The sequence below is a fragment of the Ovis canadensis genome, chromosome 19 (assembly GCF_042477335.2).
Source record: "Ovis canadensis isolate MfBH-ARS-UI-01 breed Bighorn chromosome 19, ARS-UI_OviCan_v2, whole genome shotgun sequence".
NCBI lineage: Eukaryota > Metazoa > Chordata > Mammalia > Artiodactyla > Bovidae > Ovis > Ovis canadensis.
In genome coordinates this window covers 49,824,884-49,851,304 of record NC_091263.1, presented here as the reverse complement: position 1 = coordinate 49,851,304, position 26,421 = coordinate 49,824,884, and the positions used below count along the sequence as shown (strand labels likewise).

Below are 26,421 nucleotides of genomic sequence, written 5' to 3'. Positions count from 1 at the left end.
GAAGTTGCCCTGTGCTGCGCAGCAGGCTCTCTCATCGGTTGCCTGTTTGATCCGTGGTGGTGTACATACGCCATTCCCAGGCTCACAGTTCGTCCCACCCCACCTTTCACCACGTGGTGTTCAGACGTGTGTTCTCTACAGCTGTGTCTCTCTTTCTGCTTTGCAGAAACACCTGTGCCGTTTTCTGGATCCTACCCTTATGCGTTAATATATGATTTCTCTTTCTATTTCTGACTTCACTGTGTATGACAGCCTCCAGGTCCATCTACATCTCTGCAAATGGCACAGTTTTGTTCCTTTTTATGGCCGAGTAATACTCCGAGTTGATGTTCTTAATCATTTTACACATAATTTTGCACATAGTGCATGATGTCTTTAATAATGTTGCTGTTTCATAGGTTCAGAAGTTGAGGTGGTATTGTTAAATCAGCTTATTTCAGGTGTTTCTACAAATTGTGTGAGTTGTTTGACTTGATGATATAAATATGGCTACCATATTTCCTAAACCAGTACCACCACCACCCACAGCATTCCTGGTTATGCTGTACTTGGGCAAGGGTTTAACAGTGTTCATTCAGGAAAGATTCGGCTCTCAGAGACTGACATGGGGTGGGGCGGGGGACAGATGGTTTATGGGGATGAGTGGAGCCAGACCACATGTTTCCACGAGCTTGTGTTTTCACTGCATTTTGGAGGAAGAAACTTTGTCTTCTGATCATTTATGTTTATATTCTTTATAGTTATGTCTGTTACACAGCAGGTGTTCACAGCTATTTACTAATTGTTTGGAGGTTAGCATTCTTTTTCAGGGTCAGTGCAAAGTTAGATAGCTGTATACATGAACTGTTTTATTTATAATTAGTTTCTTTTAGAAGTGCAATCAGAGCCATAATGTACAGATGTACTCTTACTGAACCTTAGTCAAACAGTACATGGATTGTGAAAGGATATGATAAAATTTCCTGTAAGAATGTCAGATTTGTTCTGGTGTCTGAATATGTAAGTGCAGTGTAGACGATTGTTAACAGTGCTGTCAGGTCTAAGTAGTTGTGCTTCTAGCCACAAGGTGTTACGAAGTTGCCACACAGTAACTGGAAGAAACTGCAAGCTTTAACTCAGATGCAACATTTGAAGCAACCTGAAAATAAACTCAGTTTGTGTATGTGAGATTTTCACATTATGCTGCTGATTTTCTAAGATGAAATCATAGCTTTGCAGAAGAAATCAGGTGCCATTGAATTATCATTTCCGTTATACTACAGTGTATAAAACAGTACATTTTATGTCTTGTAAATAGACAGTACTTTATAAAAATGATTTTTATTCAAATTATAGGTAATAACTTGTTTATTGTTCTTGATTGGTATTTTAACGATAGGTAAATGTGTATTATCACCCCACCCTCAAGATTCTTCCATGTCTTTGGTAATACGAATGAAATGACAGTAATGTGAAGGGTGCTTGTGCTCAGGGTCTCCACTGCCCCCATTTCACGTTGCTGTTGTTCAGTCACCCAGTTACGTCCGACTCTGGGTGACCCATGGACTGTAGCACACCAGGCTTCCCTGTCCTTCACTGTCTCCTGGAGCTTGCTCAACCTCACGTCCGTTGAGTCGGTGATGCCACCCAGCCATCTCACCTGTGTTGTCCCCTTCTCCTCCTGCCGTCAGTTTCGTGAGGCTGGACCATCTGGTGTCTGCACAGACATGCTTGATCAGAACGCAGATTCCTGTGAAGGTTGAGGAGGGAATGATAACAGTAAAAAGATCCTGTATGATTTTACCACACTAAACTTGTTCCCTAAACTACATACAGCATGCCAACATGGAAAGAAGCACTTGAAAATACGAGCAAAATGTTTTGTGTCCAGATCACCCACAAAGTCAGAGTTGCCAGTTAGGATTTTTAGTAAAATCGAACCCATGTCCCCTTCAGTGTCAGGCAGATTCTTAACCACTGGACCACCAGTGAAGTCCCTGTATAATAGAAAATGGAAGCAGGAGTTTGAATTTTGATAAATAAGCAGACAGCAAGTAAAGCATGGCTGCTTGGTTTTCACAAGTCTCACTTAGGTTTATTCATTTAGGGTCTCAAGCTTTGTCATCTCATTTGAGACACCACCACTGTGGTTTTCATATTTGGGCCCCTCTCTGTGCCTTTACAGGAGTCATCATTAGACTTCAGTGGCAATGGAAATGCTTACTTACGTTTAGAAATTAGGGCAATTAAAAATTTTGATGTTGAGGTCTTTAAAAAGAATTCTCCATTACAAACCCACATTATTTAACTAAATTTTATTGACATCAAACTATAATAACTTGCCTATGGTAGCTTCTCTAGACGGTGAGCTGTGTATCAAGGAAGCGTACAAATGTTTATATACTGTTCTGTCTACAAGACACATGGCTCTGAGGGAAGCCAGAACAACGAGGTTCAGCTCCCCCACTTTCTGTCTGACCTCAGGCAACTTACTTGACATTGGTTTGCACCGCCCCGCACCTGTGTTTATGGATACTAATACACACCTTTCAAAATCAAGTGAGAAATGTGAAGTCTTTGCATAGTTTCGAGGTACTCAGGAAGTGGCCAGTAATACTGTCAGTCAGTCATTCATACTGTTGGCTGACACTACATTTTTATTCCATTTTCCACTACTATTAAAGTATTCAAAGTTCATAAACAATAATGCTACACTTCCTGCGAGTAATCTGTCCTGTCCTTCCAGTCAGTTTTTTATTGCTCATGACCCTCTGCTGCCGCTGGTGCTAAGTCACTGCAGTCGTGTCCGACTCTGTGCGGCCCCATAGACGGCAGCCCACCAGGCTCCCCCATCCCTGGGATTCTCCAGGCAACAATACTGGAGTGCGGTGCCATTTCCTTCTCCAGTGCAGGAAAGTGAAAAGCGAAAGTGAAGTCACTCAGTCGTGTCCGACTCTCAGTGCCCCCATGGACCGCAGCCCACCAGGCCCCTCTGGCCATGGGATTCTCCAGGCGAGAGCACTGGAGTGGGGTGCCATTGCCTTCTCTCCATGACCCTCTAGTTCCTCCATAACAAATAAGTAATTTCAAATGCTTTAATAATTCATATATAGTACTTTTTACCAGCCAAGTTCTTATTGTTATTCTTGTAGCTTAATGAACTTAAAGTTGCTCTCAGATAAATGATTTGTAAACGCCACGTGGCTTTTTGTGGTGGAGATTTATTTACTTATCTTTGGCTGTGCTGGACCTTCGTTACCGCGCAGGCTTTCTCTAGTTGCGGCAAGTGGCGGCTGCTCTCAAGCTGTGCTGCGTGGACTTCTCACTGTGGCGACTTGCTGTGAGTCGTGGGCTCTAGAGCACACAGGCTTCAGCAGCTGTGACTCCCGGGCTCTAGAGCACGGGCTTAATAGCTGCGATGCGCGGGCTTAGTTGCTCCGTGGCACGTGGGATCTTCCCAGCCCAGGGATCGGACCCGCGTCTCCTGCCTTGGCAGGTGGATTCTTTACCACTATGTCAGCAGGGAAGCCCCCACAGCACTTTTCTCTTTAGCTTAGTGTCAGTATCCTTTTATTCACTTAATTCTTTATTCTAAAAAATCACGCATAGTGAAAAATTTTAGGGGAGAGGAAAAAAAAAAAGAAAAATTTTTTTCAAATTTTTTTTATTATGGTAAAATTCACATAATACAAAACATACTGTATTAACCGTATTTAGCTGTACAGTTCAGTGGCACTTAAGTACATTCATATTGTTGTACAACTTTCACCATCCATCTCCTGAATTTTTCACCTTCCTAACCTGAAGCGGTCCCATTAATTACTCCCCACCCCACCCCTATCCCCAGCGTCTATGAGTATACTTCCTAGCTATGAATTTGACTATTCTAGGTACCTCACGTAAGTGGAATCAAACAGTATTTGTCCGTACCTAAGCCTCTTGATGAAAGTGAAAGAGGAGAGTGAAAAAGTTGGCTTAAAGCTCAACATTCAGAAAATGAAGATCATGGCATCTGGTCCCATCACTTCATGGGAAATAGATGGGGAAACAGTGGAAACAGTGTCAGACTTTATTTCTGTGGGCTCCAAAATCACTGCAGATGGTGATTGCAGCCATTAAATTAAAAGACACTTACTCCTTGGAAGGAAAGTTATGACCAACCTAGATAGCATATTGAAAAGCAGAGACATTACTTTACCAACAAAGGTCCGTCTAGTCAAGGCTATGGTTTTTCCAGTGGTCATGTATGGATGTGAGAGTTGGACTGTGAAGAAAGCTGAGTGCTGAAGAATTGATGCTTTTGAACTGTGGTGTTGGAGAAGACTCTTGAGAGTCCCTTGGACTGTAAGGAGATCCAACCAGTCCATCCTAACGGAGTTCAGTCCTGGATGTTCATTGGAAGGACTGATGCTAAAGCTGAAACTCCAGTACTTTGGTCACCTCATGCGAAGAGTTGACTCATTGGAAAAGACTATAATGCTGGGAGGGATTGGGGGCAGGAGGAGAAGGGGACGACCGAGGATGAGATGGCTGGATGGCATCACTGACTCGATGCACATGAGTTTGGGTGAACTCTGGGAGTTGGTGATGGACAGGGAGGCCTCGCGTGCTGCGGTTCATGGGGTCACAAAGAGTCGGACATGACTGAGCAACTGAACTGAACTGAATGTGTATTGGTGGAAAAGGCGATGGCACCCCACTCCAGTACTCTTGCCTGGAAAATCCCATGGATGGAGGAGCCTGGTAGGCTACAGTCCTTGGGGTCGCGAAGAGTTGGACACAACTGAGAGACTTCACTTTCACTTTTCACTTTCTTGCATTGGAGAAGGAAATGGCAACCCACTCCAGTGTGCTTGCCTGGAGAATCCCGGGGAGCGGGGGGAGGGGAGCCTGGTGGGCTGCCGACTATGGGGCCGCACAGAGTCGGACACGACTGAAGTGATTTAGCAGCAATGTATATTGGGGGCTTCCCTGGTGACTCAGTGGTAAAGAACCCGCCTGCTAATATACAAGATGTGGGTTTGATCCCTCGGCTGGGAAGATCCCCTGGAGACGGGAACAGCAGCCCACCCCAGTATTCTTGCTTGGGAAATCCCATAGACAGAGGAGCCTGGTGGGCTGCAGTCCATGGGGTTGCAGAGGAGCCTGACTAGTAACTAAACAACAACAAAATGAATATTGGAATGCCTTTTAAAGTTTAACATATGTCCTATAAACAGATTGTACCTCCCCCCACCCCCCTGTGCTGTACAGCAGGCCTTACGTTCTACTTAATACATCGTAGTGGACACAGTCAATCCCACTCTCCCAGTCCGTCCCACCCCTCACCCCCTTGATGTCCATGCGTTTGTGCTCTCCGTCTGTCTCTGTGCTGCTTTGCAAGTAGGTGCGTCAGTGCCATTTTTCTAGATTCCACATAGAAGCGTTAATATATGGTGTTAGTTTTCTCTTCCTGACTTCACCCTGTATGACAGACTCTAGGTCCATTCGCATCTCTGCAAATACAGTTTTGCTCTTTTTGTAGCTGAGTGACATCCCACCGCATGTGTCTACCACGTCTTCATCCATTCCTCTGTCGATGGACACTTCGGGTGCTTCCATGTCCTGGCTGTTGTAAATAGTGCTGCCGCGAACATTGGGGTGCGTGTATCCTTTGGAATTAGGAGTTTCTCTGCTTGTCTGCCCAGGAGTGGAATTGCTGGGTCATGTGGTAGTTCTGTGGTTAGTTTTTTAAGGAACTGTTCTCCACAGGGGTCGTGTCAGTTTTTTGCATTCCTATCAACAGTGTAAGAGTGTTCCCTTTTCTTCACACCCTCTCTAGCATTTAGGCGTGTGTAGATTTTTTGATGATGTCTATTCCGATTGGTGTGAGCTGCTACCTCGTGGTTTTGATTTGCATTTCTCTAATAATTGGTGATGTAGAGCATCTTTTCATGGGCCTCTTGGCCATTTGTATGTCGTCTTGGAGAAAAGTCTGCTTAGATCTTCCCATTGTCTGATCAGCTTGTTTTTTGATATTGAGCTGCATTAGAAAATTCATATTATTTAAAGCACATTATTTTTGACATTGACAGTTTGTTCATTCACTTGGTTATTCTGATTATTATTCTAGTAAAAGTTATCTGTATATAGAACTATGAAATGTCTTATAGATACCTTTTGTTTGCTTTCAAGACACCTCTAACCTATTGGTGCAAGTCGGAGCATTTATAAACTCTGTCACTACCTATTTAAACTTTGGTAAGGTGCTTCACTTCTCTGAGCTTCAACTTCCTTGTTTGTGAAATGATTAAATGGCAAATACTTTGGAAGATTGTGGTTAGGATTATGTGAGTTAATGTGTGTAAAGTGTTTGGTGCCTGGAGCATAGTAAGTTCTGTGTGAGTGTAGTTCCTGTGGTTCCTGTTATAATGCTCTGTGTTTGCCATGGAAGTTTTTCACTTAAATCTTAATCTTTTGGTTCTAGAGATTTTTTTGTTTATTTATTAGTATCTTTTTCTAATAAAAAATGATTTCTTTTTATGTTATTTTTATTTTATGTTATAGGCTAAGTTATTCTGCCTAGGTGATAGTGGAAAGTTATGCTTATCTTTGGAGATTCTATTTTTAAATTGTGTCTTCAGCCATCTGGGTCTATTTTGATCCAGTGGTTCCCGCCCCCCCCCCCCCCGCCCCCCCTTGGCAACCATTTTTTTTTCTTCCTTAGATTATAGCAGCCACCTCTGTGAGGCCTTCTTCCTCTTATAACCTCCTCTGTCCTCATTGTACCCTCATCAAATATTAAACCTGGGGACTGCTGTTTTTTTCCCCCCTGACTCTACACTGCCTGAAACCTAGTAGGTATTGAGTAAATGCTTAATTTATGAATTATATAGTGTCTCTGATTTTTCTTCTCCTGTATGACATGTAATACACACCTTATTATTTGTTCTTTATTACTAGCTATTTTAGGCCTTCCCAGGTGGCTCAGTGGTAAATAATCCACCTGCCAGTGTAGGAGATGAAGGAGACACAGGTTCGATCCCTGGGTCAGGAAGATCTCCTGGAGGAGGAGCGTACTTGCCTGGGAAATCTGATGGCCAGAGGAGCCATGTGGGCTGCAGTGCATGGGGCGCAGAGAGTCTGCCACGAATGCAGCCGAGCACATGTGCTCGACTTGCAAACTCAGCGTTATCTGTGGCGCTTTAAGTCTGCCTGGAGTAACCTCTGTGGGATCCTTGCAGGTTCTAGCATTCACTGAAGGTGCCTCCCAGTCATTTCCAGAATGACCATTGATATTTTACATTTTGTGTCCGTTTCCTGAAAACTCGGCAAAGTATAGTGTTCAAGTTGGCATTGCTGCTGCTAAGTCGCTTCAGTCATGTCTGACTCTGTGCGACCCATAGACGGCAGCCCACCGGGCTCTCCCATCCCTGGGATTCTCCAGGCAAGAACAGTGGAGTGGGTTGCCATTTCCTTCTCCAATGCAGGAAAGTGAAAAGTGAAAGTGAAGTCGCTCAGTCGTGTCCGACTCTTAGCGACCCCATGGACGCCTACCAGGCTCCTCTGTCCATGGGATTTTCCAGGCAAGAGTACTGGAGTGGGGTGCCATTGCCTTCTCCAAATTGGCATTAGCCTGATAAAATAAACATTTTGCCACCTTTAAAGTAAAAAGTTGTGACTTCCCTGGCTATCCAGTGATTAAGATTCTGCTTTCCAAACAGGGGGCATTGGTTTGATCCCTGGTTGGCAAACCTAAGGTTCCGTATGCTGTGGAGTATGGCCAAAAATTGAAAAAAGATAAACATAAAAAGTTGCTGTTCTCCTGATTTGGTCCTTATGCTGTCTCCAGTACTTGTAAGAGCTCTGGAGAAAATGTTTTTTACAAAAGCACACAGATATCTATACTTGGAAACATTAGAACATTTACAGAAAAATACCAGAAACTCTTAGTGGCAAGACTATCTTTAGAAAGCTGTTTTTGATCAAACTTTCTCTTTAGTTAATCTACTGCCATAAGTAAAAATCTATTTGCTTAGCTTTACTCTTAGTCCAGTGATTTCAATAAACATGCTTTCCAAGTAACCAGTCTCGTTAGTTAGGTGGAAGGAAATGTTGGCGCTCTGACACTGCACACTATTATACGTCTGATTTGTTAGGCAGGTTACATAGTTAGCCGTCTGACTGAAGAAACGCTGTTAAAGCTGACAGAGATATAGATGCCTTGGTTTGCTTACATGGTGTCTGTTCCATTTCTGTAGCAGCTTTCTCAGCCTTCCAAGTGTATTTTCAGTAGAGAATTGTTGAAGTAGGAAGGTAGTACTAAGTTAGCTGTTGTTTAGCTGTGTGTGTGTGTGTGTGTGTGTGTGTATTAGGAGGATGGGCGCTTTACAGTGTGGCGGTAGTTTCTGACATACAGCACCGTGACTAAGCGATGGGCCTCTGAGCCCCCCTCGAGGTCGTCGCAGAGTGCTGAGTAGGGCCCCTGGGCGCCAGGAGCTGTGTGTCTCACGCGTGGTGGTGTATATGTGTGTGTGTATGTTTAGAGGCAGCTCGCCAGCAGCTGTCTGTCTCACACGTGGTGGTGTATCTGTGTGTGTATATTTAGAGGCAGCTTGCCAGCAGCTGTCTGTTAAACGCGTGGTGGTGTATATGTGTGTGTGTATATTTAGAGGTAACGTACCAGCAGCATCTGTCTCACACGTGGTGGTGTATGCGTGTGTGTGTATATTGAGAGGCAGCTCGCCAGCAGCATCTGTCTCATGCGTGGTGATGTATATGTGTGTGTGTGTATATTTAGAGGCAGCTTGCCAGCAGCTGTCTGTTAAACGCGTGGTGGTGTATATGTGTGTGTGTGTATATTTAGAGGTAACGTACCAGCAGCATCTCTCTCACACGTGGTGGTGTATGTGTGTGTGTGTATATTGAGAGGCAGCTCGCCAGCAGCTGTCTCACGCGTGGTGGTGTATATGTGTGTGTGTGTATGTTTAGAGGCAACTCGCCAGCAGCTGTCTGTCTCACGCGTGGTGGTGTATATGTGTGTGTGTATGTTTAGAGGCAGTTCACCAGCAGCATCTGTCTCACGCGCAGTGGTATATCTGTGTGTGTGTGTATATTTAGAGGCAGCTCGCCAGCAGCATCTGTCTCACGCGCGGTGGTATATCTGTGTGTGTGTGTATATTTAGAGGCAGCTGGCCAGCAGCATCTGTCTCATGCACGGTGGTATATCTGTGTGTGTGTGTATATTTAGAGGCAGCTCGCCAGCAGCATCTGTCTCACGCGCGGTGGTATATCTGTGTGTGTGTGTATATTTAGAGGCAGCTGGCCAGCAGCATCTGTCTCCCGCGCGGTGGTATATCTGTGTGTGTGTGTATATTTAGAGGCAGCTCGCCAGCAGCATCTGTCTCCCGCGCGGTGGTATATCTGTGTGTGTGTGTATATTTAGAAGCAGCTCGCCAGCAGCTGTCTGTCCCACGCGTGGTGGTGTATCTGTGTGTGTGTGTATATTTAGAGGCAGCTCGCCAGCAGCTGTCTGTCTCACGCGTGGTGGTATCTATGTGTGTGTGTGTGTATATTTAGAGGCAACTCGCCAGCAGCTGTCTGTCTCACGCGTGGTGGTGTATATGTGTGTGTGTGTATATTTAGAGGCAACTCGCCAGGAGCTGTGTGTCTCACGCGTGGTGGTGTATATGTGTGTGTGTATGTTTAGAGGCAGTTCGCCAGCAGCATCTGTCTCACGCGCAGTGGTATATCTGTGTGTGTGTGTGTATATTTAGAGGCAGCTCGCCAGCAGCTGTCTGTCTCACGTGTGGTGGTATATCTGTGTGTGTGTGTATATTTAGAGGCAGCTCGCCAGCAGCTGTCTGTCTCACGCATGGTGGTGTATATGTGTGTGTGTATATTTAGAGGCAACTCACCAGCAGCTGTCTGTCTCACGCGTGGTGGTGTATATGTGTGTGTGTGTGTATATTTAGAGGCAACTCGCCAGGAGCTGTGTGTCTCACGCGTGGTGGTGTATATGTGTGTGTGTATGTTTAGAGGCAGTTCACCAGCAGCATCTGTCTCACGCGCAGTGGTATATCTGTGTGTGTGTGTATATTTAGAGGCAGCTCGCCAGCAGCTGTCTGTCTCACGCATGGTGGTGTATATGTGTGTGTGTATATTTAGATGCAGCTCGCCAGCAGCGTTTGTCTCACGCGTGGTGGTGTATATGTGTGTTTGTGTATATTTAGAGGCAGCTCGCCAGCAGTGTTTGTCTCACACGTGGTGGTGTCTGTGTATGTGTGTGTATATTTAGAGGCAGCTCGCCAGCAGCATCTGTCTCACGCGCAGTGGTATATCTGTGTGTGTGTGTATATTTAGAGGCAGCTCGCCAGCAGCATCTGTCTCACGCGCAGTGGTATATCTGTGTGTATGTGTATATTTAGAGGCAGTTTGCCAGCAGCATCTGTCTCACGCGCAGTGGTGCACATGTGCGTGCTGCTCTTGCAGTTCGTCCCAGCCTTGCCCTCCCCCGACTTGTGTCTACATGTCCATTCGCTGTATCTGCATCTGTATTCCTGCCCTGCATATAGCTTCGCCTGTACCGTTTTCCTAAATTTCCTCTATGTTCAGTAACATATGATATTTGTTTTTCTCTTACTTCACTCTATGAAGGATGCTAGGTCCATTCTTTTCACTACAAACAGCCCAGTTTCATTCCTCTTTTATATTGTTGTTCTTCAGTCGCTCAGTCGTGTCCGGCTCTTTGCGACCCCATGGACTGCAGCACGCCAGGCTTCCCTGTCCTTCACCAATTCCTGGAGCCTGCTCAAACTCATGTCCATTGAGTTGATGCCATCCAGCCATCTCATCCTCTGTTGTCCCCTTCTCCTCCTGCCTTCATTCTTTCCCAGCATCAGAGTCTTTTCCCGTGAGTCGGCTCTTTGCATCAGGTAGCCAAAAAATATTAGCGCTTCAGCTTCAGCATCAGTCCTTCCAGTGAGGATTCAGGTTTGATTTCCTGACTGGGTTGATCTCCTTGCTGTGCAAGGGACTCTCAAGGGTCTTCTCCAGACAACAGTTCGAAGGCTTCCATTCTTTGGCCACTTGAGCATTCCATTCTTTTGGCATTTTTATTGTCCAGTTCTCACATCCATACATGACTACTGGAAAAAGCATAGCTTTGACACTATGGGCCTTTGTTAGCAAAGTAATAGCTCTGCTTTTTAATATGCTGTCTAGGATTGTCATAGCTCTTCTTCCAAGGAGCAAGCGTCTTTTAATTTCATGGCTGCAGTCATCGTCCACAGTGATTTTGGAGCCCAAGAAGATAAAGTCTCTCACTGTTTCCACTGTTTCCTCATCTATTTGCCATGAAGTGATGGGACCAGATGCCATGATCTTTGTTTTTTGAATGTTGAGCTTTAAGCCAGACTTTTCACTCTCCTCTTTCACCCTCATCAACAGGCTCTTTAGTTCCTTTTCCGTTGCTGCCATTAGGGTGATTTCATTTACCTGTCTGAGGTTATTGATATTTCTCCCGGCAATCTTGATTCCAGCTTGTGCTTCATCCAGCCTGGCATTTTGCATGATGCACTCTGCAGACAAGTTAAATAAGCAGGGTGACATATACAGGCTTGACGTACTCCTTTCCCAATTTGGAACCAGTCTGTTGTTCCATGTCCAGTTCTAACTTTTGCTTTTTGACCTGCATACAGATTTCTCAGGAGGCAGGTCACGTGGTCTGGTATTCCCATCTCTTGAAGAGTTTTCAGTTTATTGTGATCTTTGCAGTCAAAGGCTTTAGCATAGTCTGAAATAGATGTCCTGGAATTCTCTGAGTTTTTCTATGACCAACGGATGTTGGCAATTTGATCTGTGGTTCTTCTACCTTTTCTAAATCCAGCTTATACATCTGGAAGTTCTTCATTCACATACTGTTGAAGCCTAGCTTGAAGGATTTTGAGCGTTACTTTGCTAGCATGTGAAATGAGTGCAATTGTGCGGTAGTTTGAACATTCTTTGGCATTGCACTTCTCTGGAATTGGAATGAAAACTGACCTTTTCCAGTCCTATGGCCACTGCTGAGTTTTCCAAATTTGCTGGCATATTGAATGCAGCACTTCTGCAGCATCATCTTTTAGGATTTGAAATAGCTCAGACTGGAATTCCATCATCTCCACTAGCTTTGTTCGTAGTGATGCTTCCTAAGGCCCACTTGACTTCGCACTTCAGGATGTCTGGCTCTAGGTGAGTGATCACACCATCATGGTTATCTGGGTGATGAAGATCTTTTTTGTATAGTTCTTCTGTGTAGTCTTGTCATCTCTTCTTTTTCTGTTAGGCCCATATTGTTTCTGTTCTTCATTGCACCCTTAGTATCTCTTAATATTCTTGAAGAGATCGCTAGTCTTCCGTATTCCTTTGTTTTCCTCTATTTCTTTGCATTGTTTGCTTTAAAAGACTTTCTTATCTCTGCTTGCTATTCTCTGGAACTCTGCATTCAGATGGGTATATCTTTCCTTTTTCTCCTTTGCCTTTCAATTCTCTTCTTTTCTCAGCTATTTGTAAGGCCTCCGCAGACAACCATTTTGCCTTTTTGCATCTCTTTTTCTTGGGGATGGTTTTGATCACCATGTCCTGTGCAGTGTTAGGAACATTCGTCTATAGTTATTTGGGCACTCTATCAGATCTAATCCCTTGAATCTATTTGTCACTTCCACTGTCTAATCATAATGGATTTGATTTAGGTCATACCTGAATAGCCTAGTGGTTTTCCTTACATTCTTCAATTTAAGTCTGAATTTTGCAATAAGGAGTTCATGATCTGAGCCGCAATCAGCACCTGGTCTTACTTTTGCTGACTGTATGGGGCTTCTCCATCTGTACAGTCTCCCATCTGTATGGCTACAAAGAATATAATGAATCTGATTTCAGTATTGACCATTTGGTGACATCCATGTGTAGAGTTGTCTCTTGTGTTGTTGGAAGAGGGTGTTTGCTGTGACCAGTGCATTCTCTTGGCAAAACTCAGTCTCAGCCTTTGCCCTGCTTCATTTTGTACTCCAAGGCCAAACTTGCCGGTTATTCCAGGTATCTCTTGACTTCCTGCTTTTGTATTCCAATCTTCTATGATGAAAAGGACATCTTTTTGTGGTGTTAGTTCTAGAAGGTCTTGTAGGACATCATAAAACCATTCAACTTCAGCTTCTTTGGCATTAGTGTTTGGGGCCTAGACTTGAATTATGTGCTATTGAATGATTTGCCTTGGAAATGAACAGAGATCGTTCCAGGTTTTTTTTGTTGTTGTTGTTTTTTTGAGTTTGTACCCAAGTACTGCATTTCGGACTCTCTTGTTGACTATGAGGAGCAGTCCATTTCTTCTAAGAGATTCTTGCCTACAATCATAGATATAATGGTCATTTGAGTTAAATTCACCCATTCCAGTCCATTTCAGTTCACTGATTGCTAGAATGTTGATGGTTCACTCTTTCCATCTCCTTTTTGACCACTTCCAATTGACCTTGTTTCATGGACCTAACGTTGTAGGTTCCTAAACAGTATTGTTCTTGACAGCATCGGACTATACTTTCACCACCAGACACATCCACAGCTGGGCATTATTTCCCCTTTGGCTCAGCATCTTTGTTCCTTCTCCAGTTGGAGAGTCAGACACAACGTAGCAACTAAACAGCAATGTTCATTCTATGCATGTACCCCATCTTTATCTATGGATGGACATTTAGGTTGCTTCCAGGTCTTTAGCTCTTGTAAATAGTGCTACAGTGAACATTGGGTTGCATAAGTCATTTTGAATTATGGGTTTCTCAGAGTATATGCCCAGTAGTGGGATTGCTGGTAGTTCTGGTTTTAACTTTTTAAGGAACCTCCATACTCTTCTTCATAGTGGCTGTATGAATTTACATTCCCACCAGTACTGCAAGAGGGTTCCCTTTTCTCCATATCCTCTGCAGCACTTAGGGATTTGTAGATTTTTAATTTCGAAGTGAAGTTTATTGGTTTAATTTTATTTTCAGTTGCTATGAGTCTTTGTTGCCGCGAGTGGTCTTTCTCTGATTGCAGTGAGCAGGGGCTGCTCTTCACGGTCACGGGCTTCTCGTGGTGGCCTCTCTCGCTGTGGATCATAGCTTCCAGGTGCACAGGCTTCATTATTTGCAGAACTCTGGCTGAGTAGTTGTGGCACATGGGCTTAGTTGCTTCAGGGCATGTGGGATGCACACCCATGTACTGTGCATTGGGAGGGGGGTTCTTAGCCACTCTTTCACCATGGAAGTCCAGGTTTGTACATTTTTTGATGATGGCTATTTGGTGGTATCCTGTTGTAGTTTGATTTGCATTTCTCTAATAATGAGCAGTGGTGAGCATCTTTTCATGTTCATTGACCATCCATATGTCTTCTTTGGAAAAATTTCTGTTTAGGCTTTGTGCCCATTTTTTGATTGGGTTATTATTATTGTTATTATTTTTGATATAGAGCTGAATGAACTGCTTCTGTATTTTGGAGATTAATCCTTTGTCTGTTCTTTCATTTGCAAATATTTTCTCCCATTCTTTGGGTTGTCTTTTCATCTTGTTGATGGTTTCCTTTGCTATGCAAAAGCTTTTAAGTTTAAATAGGTCCCATTTGTTAGTTGTGGTATATTTGATCATCTGTGAAAATGTCACACCACCATTGATAGGATATTATATATACCGTTCTAACCATTGTAATGAATATATTTAAGAGGTCTTATTTCTGATATTCTTTGTCTTTATTGCGGTACTTGCCATTATGCTAGAGGCCCAAAGCGGTTCAGTAAGGCAAGAAAAATAAAAGGCAGTAATTAAGAAAGAACTGTCAAAACTCAGTAATTACAAAACAGACAACCCAGTAAAAATGTGCAAAACATTTGAACAGACACTTCATAAAGAAGATATTTTATGGATGGTAAAAAAAATTACATGAAAAGGAGCTCAGCATTATTAGGGAAATACATATTGAAACCACAGTGAAATACTACTGCATATGAATTAAAATGGTAAAATACTAAAAATACTGACAATACCAGATGTTGGAAAAGATGGTCTAAATGTAAAATGGTACAACAGTTTCTAAAACAGTTGGGTAGTCTCTTAAAAAGTGTACCTGCGTACATCTGCCAGGTGGCTCAGTTACTTCACTCCTGGGTATTTTTCCAGGAGAAATGAAGGCATCTGTCCACATGAAGTCATAAATATAAACGTTCTGAACAGTTTTATTCGTAGTAGCCCCAAACTGGAAAAATCACAAAGGTCCATCAGCAGGCAGATACGCAGACCAGCAATGACGCATCTATACAATGGACTGTCATTTAACCAAAAAAGAGGAACAGATGATCGACACCCACATTAACATGAGCGAATCATACAAGGAATCTGAAGCAAAGAAGCTGTGTTAAGAAGTTAATGTGTAATTACATTTATATAAAACTCCAGGAAAGGCAAACTAATCTATAGGGATCGATCAGATTGTTTAAGGTTTGGTCAGGAAAGGGGGATGACAGAGGGACAACAAAGCTTTTTGGGTGATGGATACGTTCGTTATCTTAATCATGGCGATGTCTCATGTATGTGTATCAGAAGTTACTGTATCACCTGCTTGAAATAGATGTAGTTTATTGGGTATCATTTATACCTCAAGAAAGCTAAAAACAAAAATAAATAATGTAGGCTCTGCTGTTAGAAAGCCTGGATAAAACGAGACTAGCAACAGGACCCGACTCTTAGGATTGTTATGAGGACTGTGGGTGTTTTTTTTTTCTGGTATGTTTGTTTGGTTTAGTTTTGGTTTGTTTTGTTTTTTAAAATATTTATTTAGCTGTATTGGGGGGTCTTCGTTGGGTCATGTGGAGATCTTTCCTGTGGATTGTTTAGTCGTGGCTTGGGGCTTAGTTCCCTGTCTAGGGATCAAACCCACGTTCCCTGCAGTGCAAAGCAGATTCTTAACCACTGGATCACCAGGGAAGTCTCGGGTTTTGATATGTGTTCAGAGGCTGAACCAGGGCCTGACTCTCTTCACCATTTGAAATGACTGTATCTCATTTTCTAGTATATCATAAACTCTCAGCAAGCAAGGCACCACACCCCTGCCATCGTCTTGCCTAGTTTGAAACTCAGCATGAGTTTTATGTTACACATATTACACAGAGTGGTGTGAAAGCGTTTTGAGGAACTTTACATTGTTTAGTAATAGAATCAGTATCCTTCAGACATGTACAGCATGGCTAAAGACTGAAAACAGAACTGTGGAATTTGGTATACACTGCTTTGGACTAATCTGTGTATTATGGTATTTACATGTTTAGAGTTATACGGGAGGTATTTTAAATGTTACATTGTCTTACAGGTGTTTTTATGTTATATGTAAATGTGTATATATGTGTATGTGTATCACACGTATTCTCTGACAATGGTTTCCTTTGGGCTCGCTAATGTCCCTGTCCCCCTGGTTTCTTTGACTTATTTTAGAAGGCTGTTAAGTCCTTGGGAAAGTCACTTATGTCATCAGTGAGGAATGCCACCAAAATAGCTTCTCACTTAAGTTCCCATCCCCAGAGCTAACCCACAGGAGGTTCTGATGAATTCAGATATTCAGTAACGTGTATTTTTCTTTCTCCTTTACCACAGGCCCTCTGGTCCTGGAGGCAAGGTCATGTGGTGGATTGTTGGCAGTCAGCAGTCTGTGGAGCTTTTGCAGGTGCAAAGGATTATATTATACTGGGAAAGACCAAGAAGGGGGAGAAAAATGTGAAAATATTAACTATGCAAAAACAACATTCTTCAGAAATTCCAGATTGTTTAGAAGAGAGTTCCACTAGTTTGAGGAAAGAGTGTCTGGGTGGGTGTTGTTGGGGGAGGAACTCCGGCTAAAAAGGTGTCTGTCTGAAAGACAGCCAATTTGTTTTTGACAAATTTTTCATTTTCTTTTTATTAAAGCCTTCACTCAGGCCCTTGGATTATCTTGAAGATGACTTAGCAAGGGCTCTCTGCGCAGAGCCGAGCTGTGGGTGCAGGGCCCCCAGTGCAGCTGTCTGCCTCGAGCACTTCTTGGGGGGCTTCAGCGAATTCTGCAGGAGGCAGTGATTCACGGTCCGTGTGACATGTTTGACAGCTTCGTAGATTAACTAGTGTCAGGAGAGCAGAGGCTGCCCCACAACTTACCGAAGGCTAAACTGCACGGTGTAGAAAATGCCGAGATCTAAACATCTGGGCGTTTTTCTAGACATTAAACAAAGAGCAGAGTGACAGTGTGCCATGTCGTGCTATCCATCACTGTCCTGCGCATTTCCCAGTGAGGTTTTAGGGAGAATGCCAAAACTGGAACGAATCTAGTAAGTGAGAGGTGTAACAGTCTGAGAGAGAAAGGCATTTTGTTCTTGCAAATAAAGGTAAGTGAGAATTATGGTTGAAATGAATTGAAACGGAGATTTGCCAGAAAACTGTGAACTGCTGGTTTTGATGCAAACCCCATAAACTGACAGATACTTGGGCTTAGGATACCAGCTTTAGTGGGAAAAAAAAAATTCACTTCCAGTTTGTTTTAATGGTCGTTGGATGGACTTTTTGTTATAGTGATCAGGAAAACAGAAAACATACATTTTTATAGGATCCTGTAGTAATAATTGGACCCATCTGACGTGTAAAATTGATAATCCAAAATAAGACTATTGCCTGTAAATACGAAGCCAGCTCGGATTGATTATGACGGGCAGTTGTTTCCACATGATCCATGTCCTTGGCTGTGTTAAGTGGGTAGGTGGTCTTGATTCGTTTGCCAGTGGTCAGGAGTCCTTACTCCCCGGGACCTACAATGGTCTGTCTGTGGACCCCCTCTGGGGCCTGGGGGCAAAGTGAGCATTCTGGAAATTGAGTCATACTGGATAAGGAAGGCCACTTCTTAAAGTGAACATACTATAAATTGTCTCTGTGTTAAAACAAATATATATATTTTTTCTGGTTTCTTTAAGGAGCTAATTCAAAGATGTACTTGCAACTGTATCATTCCTCTTAAGGACATGTGTGTTCATTACAGTTCCTTTTTGTGAGAAATGTTGTATGATAGGCAGTAAGCACTTAGTTTAGTCAGAGGTGGCCGGAGGTGGGGCTGCAGCAGCAGGGGGAGAAACCTGGTATCAGTGATCTCGGGGGTCTCGGCTGGCAGCCGCTTGAAGCAGGGCTTCGGTCCCAGCCGGAGATTGAGAACGGGTCACGGTGGTGAGAGCACCGAATCTTAGCCAGTAGACCAGTGGTCAGTGCAAGACCCTGGCTTTTCAACTTTGCAGAAGAAAATTCCCACAGAGATGAAAGGTGAAGTATTTATTAGGTAGAAAAAGGAGTGCAGTACGTGTGGACAGGAACACCCACTGGCAGACTTAGAGTTCCTGAGCTGTGCGCGCGGGGCAGGGTGCATTTCCGTGATGAGGCATTTTTCCCAGCTTTCCTTTGGCCAGTCATTTTGGTTTGCCCAGTTCACAGCCCGGATTGGGTATATCTCAGGTTCTTCTGTGTGTGCGCACATGTCTGTTAGCCAAGGTGGACTCTACTGCAGAGGTTTATGCGTGGAGCATCTCTTAACGTCACTCTCCTTAGATGTCCAAGACCTTTTCTGCACACGTGTGGTTGGGGAGGTGGCCTGACTTTGAGAATGAGAAATATGTAATCTGGGCAGGGCTCAGCCTCCCGTCCTGTGGCTGTCACCGTGGAGTTTCAGTCCACAGGGAGTGAGTCTCCGATCAGTTTTCCGTGGGTCGGGGAGAGGTGGGCAGTCTGCTTCCCGCATCACCAGTATCCACTGTCTGGGTCAGTGGGGAAACTGGGGCCGGGGCAGCCAGTGGATTCGCCCAGAGCTGCAGCCTCCAGTGCTGGCTGACCTGGCCGAGTCACAGGGCTGTCAGACCTCTGTTCTGTCCGCAGCTGAGGAAGGAGACTTCGGGGCCTCACTAGGCACCAGTTTCCTTACCTGTGACACAGAAGCACCTGCCCGTCCATGAAGAGGTTGTTGCTGGGGTAGGTGATAGTGTGTGGTGGTGCTGAGTCGCTAAGTCATGTCTGACTTTTTTGTGACCCATGGACTGTAGCCCGCCAGGCTCCTCTGTACATGGGATTCTCCAGGCAAGAACACTAGAGTGGGTTGCCATGCCCTCCTCCAGGGGATCCTCCTGGCCTAGGGATCGAATATGCACCTGCTGCATTGGCAGGCAGATTCTTTACCACTCAGCTACCTGGGAAGCCCCTGCATAGCGTGTTAGTGTTTGGTAATCTGTAGAACTACATTTAAGGAATTACTATTTCAGTAAAAAGTAAAAGATATCAGGAAATGAAAAGATGTCATCATCATAGTAGTTCTTAATTGCATGGGGGGGGGCGGGAAGAAAGCACATTAATAAATGTAGTATACCTAATCATTGCCTCTACTAGGGTATAGATTTAAAAGCTCCTCAAGACAGCTATCTTATGTTTTCAGCTGACATCTGATAGAATTTGCTCAAGGTCTGCAGAAGATTGTTAGTAGATGTACCTGTCTTTAATAGAAGACAAAATTAAATAGGTTTCTTGTTTACATTCCTTGTTTTGAAATTTTAGTTGATACAAATATTGACCCTGAGGAACAAGGTTACTGTTTAAAAACCTTTCTAAAAGATAAGCATAATTGGAAAAAACTTCACATTGTGGGAAAGTAATATCCTGTAAGAATCTGCTGCAAGATTGTGTACTACACAGTATAGAGACGTGAGTCACGACTTGTCACATGGGGCAGCCCATAAGATCTGGCGTGCTTACCCACTGCCCTTTCAGATGTTTTCGCCTTACATGGCCATAAAGGCAATGATAAAACTTGCCCTTAAACCAGAAATCTTATTTCTCATCCCTGTGTGCTTTTCCAAGTTTAAGATGAATAAATTATCATAGACAAAGCACTCTCTGGTCATCCTTGGAGCTGTCTGGTGCCCATGCTTGCTTTACAAACCACTTGGCACAAATATCCAAAAATGTCCCTTGAGATTGGAGGTGTTGATGGCTTGTCATGCTCAGAAATTCGCTTGGCCTCTGGTCAGGGGTTAAATTGGGGGGGGGAAATGAACTTTGGAACTGTTGCCAGCTTCCTCACTTCAAGTTAACTCCTAAACATAAAACCATCATTCAGTCTGCGTAATAATGACATATGCTGTGTAGTGATATTTGCTATTCTAATGTTCTTTGATTCATTTCCTGTAATGAACACTTACACTCTCTGGGAGAAGGAAGGAAAGCCATGGCTTGAAATTCTATAACAGGGTGAAGGATTATCTGGGTAACAAATGACAGGGCCCAATACAGTCTAAAAGAAACGGAAACACGTTTGTTGCCATTGTTGTCGTTGAAGCCCCATTTGTTTGGGGCTCTCCGCTGGAGCAGCCCTTCCTGCTCCCAGCTAGTGCGTGGGGGACGGTGCGGGGCAGCCCCCGACCACTGTGCCCTGCCCCACCCCCAGCAGATGTTGGAGATGACAGCTCGACTTACTGTAGGCAGGTGGCCCCTTTGGAGGGGAGAGAGCCCTGAGGACACGTGAGATGTTGTTTCACTGTAAAAATGTAATTTCCCCCGAATCTGGTTCTTGGAAGCAGTTAGCCTAACATTAAGTACAAACGTATCTCTAGTGAACACACAGAAAATTGTTTCACATGTGATTTGAACACTAAAGTAGCCTGCAGTTGCTATACCAAATAATTATTTCCTGTCTAATACGTTAGCATGTTCCTTGTATTTATTACCAGAGGTTTACAGTTCCCTTAAGTAAAATGTAGAAAATAACTGCATTTTAACTGAAAATACAGCTCCCCGGCTCCCTCCCCATTATGACTGGTCATTCTATCACATGATCTTCACAAGTCCTTCTTATAGCCTCATAAAAAAAACACTGTGAGGTCTGTGAATTAAAGCAGTCTTTGATATTTGAAGACATTTAAATTGACATTAATAACTTTCATAAAATAAAGTTTCCCTCATGGTAGTAAAATTAGGACCTAATTTCAGCATATGTGTTTTTGTCTCACTTTTCTTCATATTACTTTCAGGAAACAAATCACTGGGAGAATATTGGCAGGCACCTAAAGGAACAGTGAACTTTGCTGACGGCCAAAATAAGTTCAATTTACAGTATCCAAATTTAGTAGAAGACAAATACTTTTCAACGTGGGGTGATTCGTGAGAGCCTGAGTGGTCAGATGGAGGACTGATAATGTCCTTGTCAATTTTTAAGCCTTTTTAGTTGGTTTAGGTCAGTTTGAAACATTTTCAAATGGGAAAATGGTTATGCACTTAGGAATTTAAACAACTGGACAAATTTGTGTTTGTCGTATTCCTATATGAAGGTCACTGTGTAATGAAACAGTACTGCTTTTGGAGCCAAGATACATGTGACTTTGAGTATTGAAGGCAGAGTAAATGGTTAAGTGGTTTAAAAAAGAGAGTAGCGTTTGAGGATTGAGTCCACAAAATTTTAAAAATACTTGCAGTTTAGCAGGTCTCTGAATTTCAGGCACCTTTTCGATTGGGAGGAAAACGTTTCCCATTCATAACTCAGAGGTGGCTAAAATAAAAGGCAACCTAGCATACATGTTTCTAGTTTTATTCTTTAGCCCTAAGATTTGTGCCCTTCTGGGTATATCTTTCAAGAAGTCAGCAGCATAATAAATAACCTAATGTTACCAAATGGAGGAGGTTCAGTTTAATGATCTTATTTTCAGCAACATATTTAGAAAGATATTTGGCAGAGATCAAATGACCTCCTTGTCCACACAACCCATAACTTAAGAGGGAGAGGCTGCTATTTCTGGAGCATCCTTCACACACGTGTTGTGTTCAGCTCTTAGAAAACTGTCCAACTTCACTGTGGGTCGTGGAAGCTGAATCTTCAGGAAACCCTTTTGGGTTTACTGCTTCAGTCTCTTTTAGGACTTTGGGGGTCTGCAGTATCTCTCTGTATCATACTGAATAAAATATTGATCCCAGATACTGCGATTTCTGTTAAAAGAAAAAAGAAAGAGTCTTCCAGTTCCTCTGTCTGTACATACAGACCCCTTTAAAATAAGTGGGTTTTTTTGAAGATCCATTTGGCAGTCACGGAATTTAAATAAAGAGGACAGAGCCACAAGGAAGAACTCGGGCTTGGATCAAGACTGACTCTAACAAGAAACGAACTTAGAAATCTTGTTACTCTAGCTGTGCTGTTGACCAGAAGTCTGGAAATACAGAAAAACGTACTCTCTTAACCGTTAAAAACCCAGCCATGTATACCAAAAGTCCCCACAGCAATACACGTTTCCCTTTGCCAGTTTTGCCTTGGAGCAGAAACCACAGCAGCGCTTTGGAGTCAGAGAGGATAGGCCCGTGGAAGGCACGGACCCCTGAGACCCATGGGGTGCGGCGGCGCCTCTCAGACGGGTTGGGGTCTGACCACAGATCCCCCCATGCACACAGGTTTGTGAGCTTCTTCCCAAGAGAGCAAGATGCATTGCGGGGCTTTTTTTTAAACTTGAGCATATAAAATATCCCGTCACCTCTCTGATATGCAGTGAGACATCACTGCCATGCAGCAGAGCATGTGGGTAAAGATTTTGCTGTGTGCTTCCTGTTCTGGAATCAGTCAAGTGGATGTAATCATAAAGAAGTATTTTTGGCGGAGTTAGGAGGAATTCTAGAATAAGAATTATAAAATGCCGTGTGATGTGGTAAACAATGCCTCACTTGTGTGTGGCGTGTTTTTATGTCCACAGGTGGCTTTGCAGCTGCAGTCACCACGCCTCTGGACGTGGCCAAAACAAGAATCATGTTGGCAAAGGTAAGTGGTAAAATAATGTATCGGAGACACAACAGATGCTTGTCTCCATTAGGGCCAGGGCTTATGTGTATGTACAGTGAACAAAGGTGGCAGTAATACCTGTAAGTTAGCAGCCTTACGCTGCCTGTTGAATCACGAATGGAGCTGCCTTTGGACAAAGCACTGTCCACAGGAATCACTGTGATGGCTGTCTGTCTGACGTCATTTTCCTCCATATTATGTGAACAGGTAGGGCTGGTAGGGCCTCTGGCTGGTAATACTCTTTTCAGAAACTCCCTGTTTTTACTGGTGACAGTCGTGAGGCTCAGAGAGTTGGCCTGCTTCACGCCAGGCAGCAAGTATGAGGCTCTGAACTTATATCATGCTTATTAAGCTTTCACCAGATGAATTAGGACAGTTTTCAGAACTGTTAACAAATGCCATGAAGAAAAATTATCTTAAAAACAACTGCATCAAGACTTCAGAGAAGTCCATGGAACATACCTGAACCAAAATGATGACTCTGAAAGGTCAAATCGCAGTATGAAGCTTCGTAGGGCAAAGCCAGCTTTAAACTGAACGTAGTGTTCTTTATTGGATGTGTGCATTAGCCACTGAGAGAAGTTTCATAATACCATTCTACTGATTACTCCCCACCCTTCTCAGAGCAATTACACCGCTTCCCATTGGTTTCCTGGTCAGTAGTTGTATGTGAATTGTCTGGGGAAGCTCCGCTCATCGGTTGATGATGAGAGAACTCACCTGGAAAAGCTGCTTCGGGTGGGATTTGGGCCAGATCAGTGCTTGCTGGCGGCTTCAGATGTGAGGGCTTCTAGTCCAGCGAGAGCCAGGGAGCTGATTCCCTAGCGACTCCCCAGTCTGCCTGAAGCTGTCCTAGGGGAGGGTGTTGGGGAGCCAGCTCTAAGTAGGTTGGGGAATTTTGTGAGATGACGTCTTCGCTTTGTCTTTCCTTGCAGGCTGGTTCCAGCACCGCAAGTGGGAATATCCTCTCTGCCCTGCACGCGGTTTGGCGGACACAGGGGCTGTCGGGGTAAGGCCAGGAGGGGAAGCCTCTCCACCCTCCTTCTCCTCTAGTCCAGTGTCAGGCACACCCACCCTTCTTCCTTCTGCTCGTCCTGATCGTAGAAGACATCATGTCTGATGTTGCGTATGTGAGGTGCTGTTACACAGACGAGCTGACGCAGTGTTGCAGCCGGTGGGTCCCGTCTCAGTGTCGGGTGATGTCCGTGTGTGCGGCCCCTGCCGTTCTGGGCTGCAGCAGTGAGAAAGCCAGCGTCCGCTTGTGTAAGGTAGGACCCGAGTGACGAAGGTAGCGTTGTTAGAAGAAAGCATTTGTGGTTTGGGACACTTTTACCTATTATTAGTTACCACCTTCAACACAGCTCAGTGCGTGACACCTCCCTTGAAGCCCACAGCTTTGTATCGTCAGCCAAGTGCTTCATACTCTAGCATGGTGTCCTGCAAAGCTGTCTTTAAAATTCTATTTCAGTATTGCTTTTACAACATGCAAACCTGTCCAGGCGCTTCCCCGGTGGGTCAGCAGTGAAGAATCTGCCTGCAGTGCAGGAGACACAGGCTGATCGCTGAGTTAGGAAGATCCTCTGGAGAAGGAAATGGCCACTCACTCCAGTATTCTTGGCTCGGAAATCCCATGCAGAGGAGCCTGGCAGGCGACAGTCCATGGGACAGAACTAAGCGACTAGGCACCAAAGCTGTCTGCAGGTTGGGATCTATACAGACGGGTGAAATCATGGTTCTCTCTGGAATCATCTCCAGGGATTTTCCTGAGAGCCCCGCCTCCGTTCAGGGAAGGTTGAAGGGCGCCTGGTCACCAGGCCAAGCCACAGTAGTGCCACCGCCTCACCGCAGAGCCGTGTCCGTCGGTTCTGTGGCTAGTTTTGTGTCCCTTTGGCAGGTTTTGTTGCAGCTGGTTGAGTCTGGGGAGCCTGGCACAGGTCAGCCAGGCCCAGGCGAGGGGCTTCTGCAGGAGAGCCCCGTCCTCTGTTCATGGCAGCTGGTGGTGTGGCCTCAGTGACTGTGCCTCCTTGCGGTGGGGGCTGCATGCCTGAAGGACATGGGGTGTGGGGACGAGGCCGGGCCACCTGAGGAGTGGGCGAGCCCGGGAGGGCAGGGGCGTAGCCCGTCTGTCCTGAGTGAGTGACTCCCTGCTCGTCGATGGTGAGGACGTAGGAATCTGGTTGCTCATAGTTGAGACACGTCGATTTTGATGTTAGTTCCTCTGAAGAAAGAAATGGTGTGGTGGGGGGGGGGGGCCGCGGAAAAAGAGCTATGAAGTAGCCCGGAAGACTCCTTGGGCTTCAGATAGTGACTGGGCCACACAGAGGGGTTGCGTGCAATAGCTGTTTTAGGTCATCATGTCAGAATGCCGAATTTTACCCATCTGTTTCGGTATCATTCTTAAGAGTCTCTGGCAACTGTTGGTCTCTGCCCCAGACCGTAGCCCTGTGGAGTCTGAGTGGGGCTGTAACCGTCTTCAGGAAGCTGGTATTGTGTGTGAGGGTGGCTTTGTTGGCAGGACCGCAGCACCAGAAGCTTGCGGAGGAGGGGTTTCCCTGAGATGTCAAAACTTAACCTTCCCTGTCCTGGTGGTGGCGTCACTGGGTGCTCCCTCGTGGGGCCACGCCAGGATTGCAGGCAGAGACAGGGTGTCATCCTCATGCAGAGGGCCTGTCCCTGTCCCTGCTGTCAGCCCTGTGAAGGGATCTGATCTTCCAGAAGCTTCTTGAGTCTTGGGCTCCCAGTGCGGTCCTTAGCAGAGTGTTCATTAGCTTCTCATTACTGTGATAAGAGACAAATAATTTGACAAGGGAACTGTAACAAAAGGCAAAGAAGCAAAGGCCCTGCCAATGTGGGCAGCTGTTCTGAACAGTGGGCCTGGGCTTCTGCTGCTTCCTCTGTCCTCCGCGCAGAGTCCCCAGGGCTCCTGGTGGTCCTGAAACAATGCCTGCTGGCTTTGCAGAGGGTTCATACATGTACACGCACCCCTCACGCCCCAAGCCCAGCTCAGGGCTGGTGCTGAGCTCTCGGCATCCGTTAAAGCAGTGACGCACTTTGGTCACTCTGGGGAGGGTGGGGGTAACCATATGGCACAGACTTGGGAGATGTGCCCGCAGGCAACTTGGTTTCTCAAATGAAAATACCAAACACTCGTCCAGCGCAGCGGGCCGAAGGCAGATGGGAAGCCTGTTCATCCGGCGCTGCTCCGCACTCCAGCTCGTTGCCTGGCCTGTGTGTCTCTCCTGCGCCTTCCTGCACTCACCGCTACTGCCGAGCCCCTCACGTGGTGCCCGGGGTGCCGGCTCTCCCGTGTGTGGTCCCTCCAGTGAGGCTCCGCTCTGCTCCAGCCCCCGTGTCTGGGTCTGGTTGGGATGCTCACTGGACAAATGGTTCTATGTTAAGGCTATAATGATGTTAACAGACTCAGCTGTCATCTAGTGAAGCCGTAAACTGCTTCCGTCTGCCCCTAGCGTGGAGCAGCCGAGCTCCTTAGCAGCGGGAGCGGAACGAGACTCGGGCTGTGGAAACAAGTCGGGGAGGGAGGCTCCTGTGGCAAGTGCAGTTTCCGCAGCTCAGCCCCGTGCCCTCCCGGCCAGCATGTCTCT

At 45.0% G+C, this 26,421-nt stretch overlaps 1 protein-coding gene and 1 long non-coding RNA gene across 8 annotated transcripts in view; one reads left to right on the top strand and one right to left on the bottom strand.

The window, feature by feature from the left end:
* SLC25A26 (solute carrier family 25 member 26) overlaps positions 1 to 26,421 on the top strand; it is a 143,901-nt gene that overhangs the window by 113,530 nt on the left and 3,950 nt on the right. For 5 of the 7 annotated variants that reach the window (XR_011250896.1, XR_011250898.1, XM_069561849.1 and 2 more), the window contains 3 exons: positions 16,606 to 16,675; positions 22,734 to 22,798; positions 23,755 to 23,828. Coding sequence is in view for 4 of the 7 variants with exons in the window: in XM_069561849.1 (XP_069417950.1) it covers positions 16,606 to 16,675; positions 22,734 to 22,798; positions 23,755 to 23,828 (209 nt within the window). In the remaining 3 variants the exon portion in view is untranslated. The remainder of the gene's footprint in view (positions 1 to 16,605; positions 16,676 to 22,733; positions 22,799 to 23,754; positions 23,829 to 26,421) is intronic. The other 2 variants (XR_011250897.1, XM_069561850.1) reach the window with 1 other exon arrangement.
* On the bottom strand, positions 1,330 to 26,278 carry LOC138424640 (uncharacterized). The gene is made up of 2 exons (XR_011250899.1): positions 23,540 to 26,278; positions 1,330 to 1,729 (listed from the first exon to the last, which is right to left on the bottom strand). It is a non-coding gene; the product is annotated as an uncharacterized lncRNA (long non-coding RNA).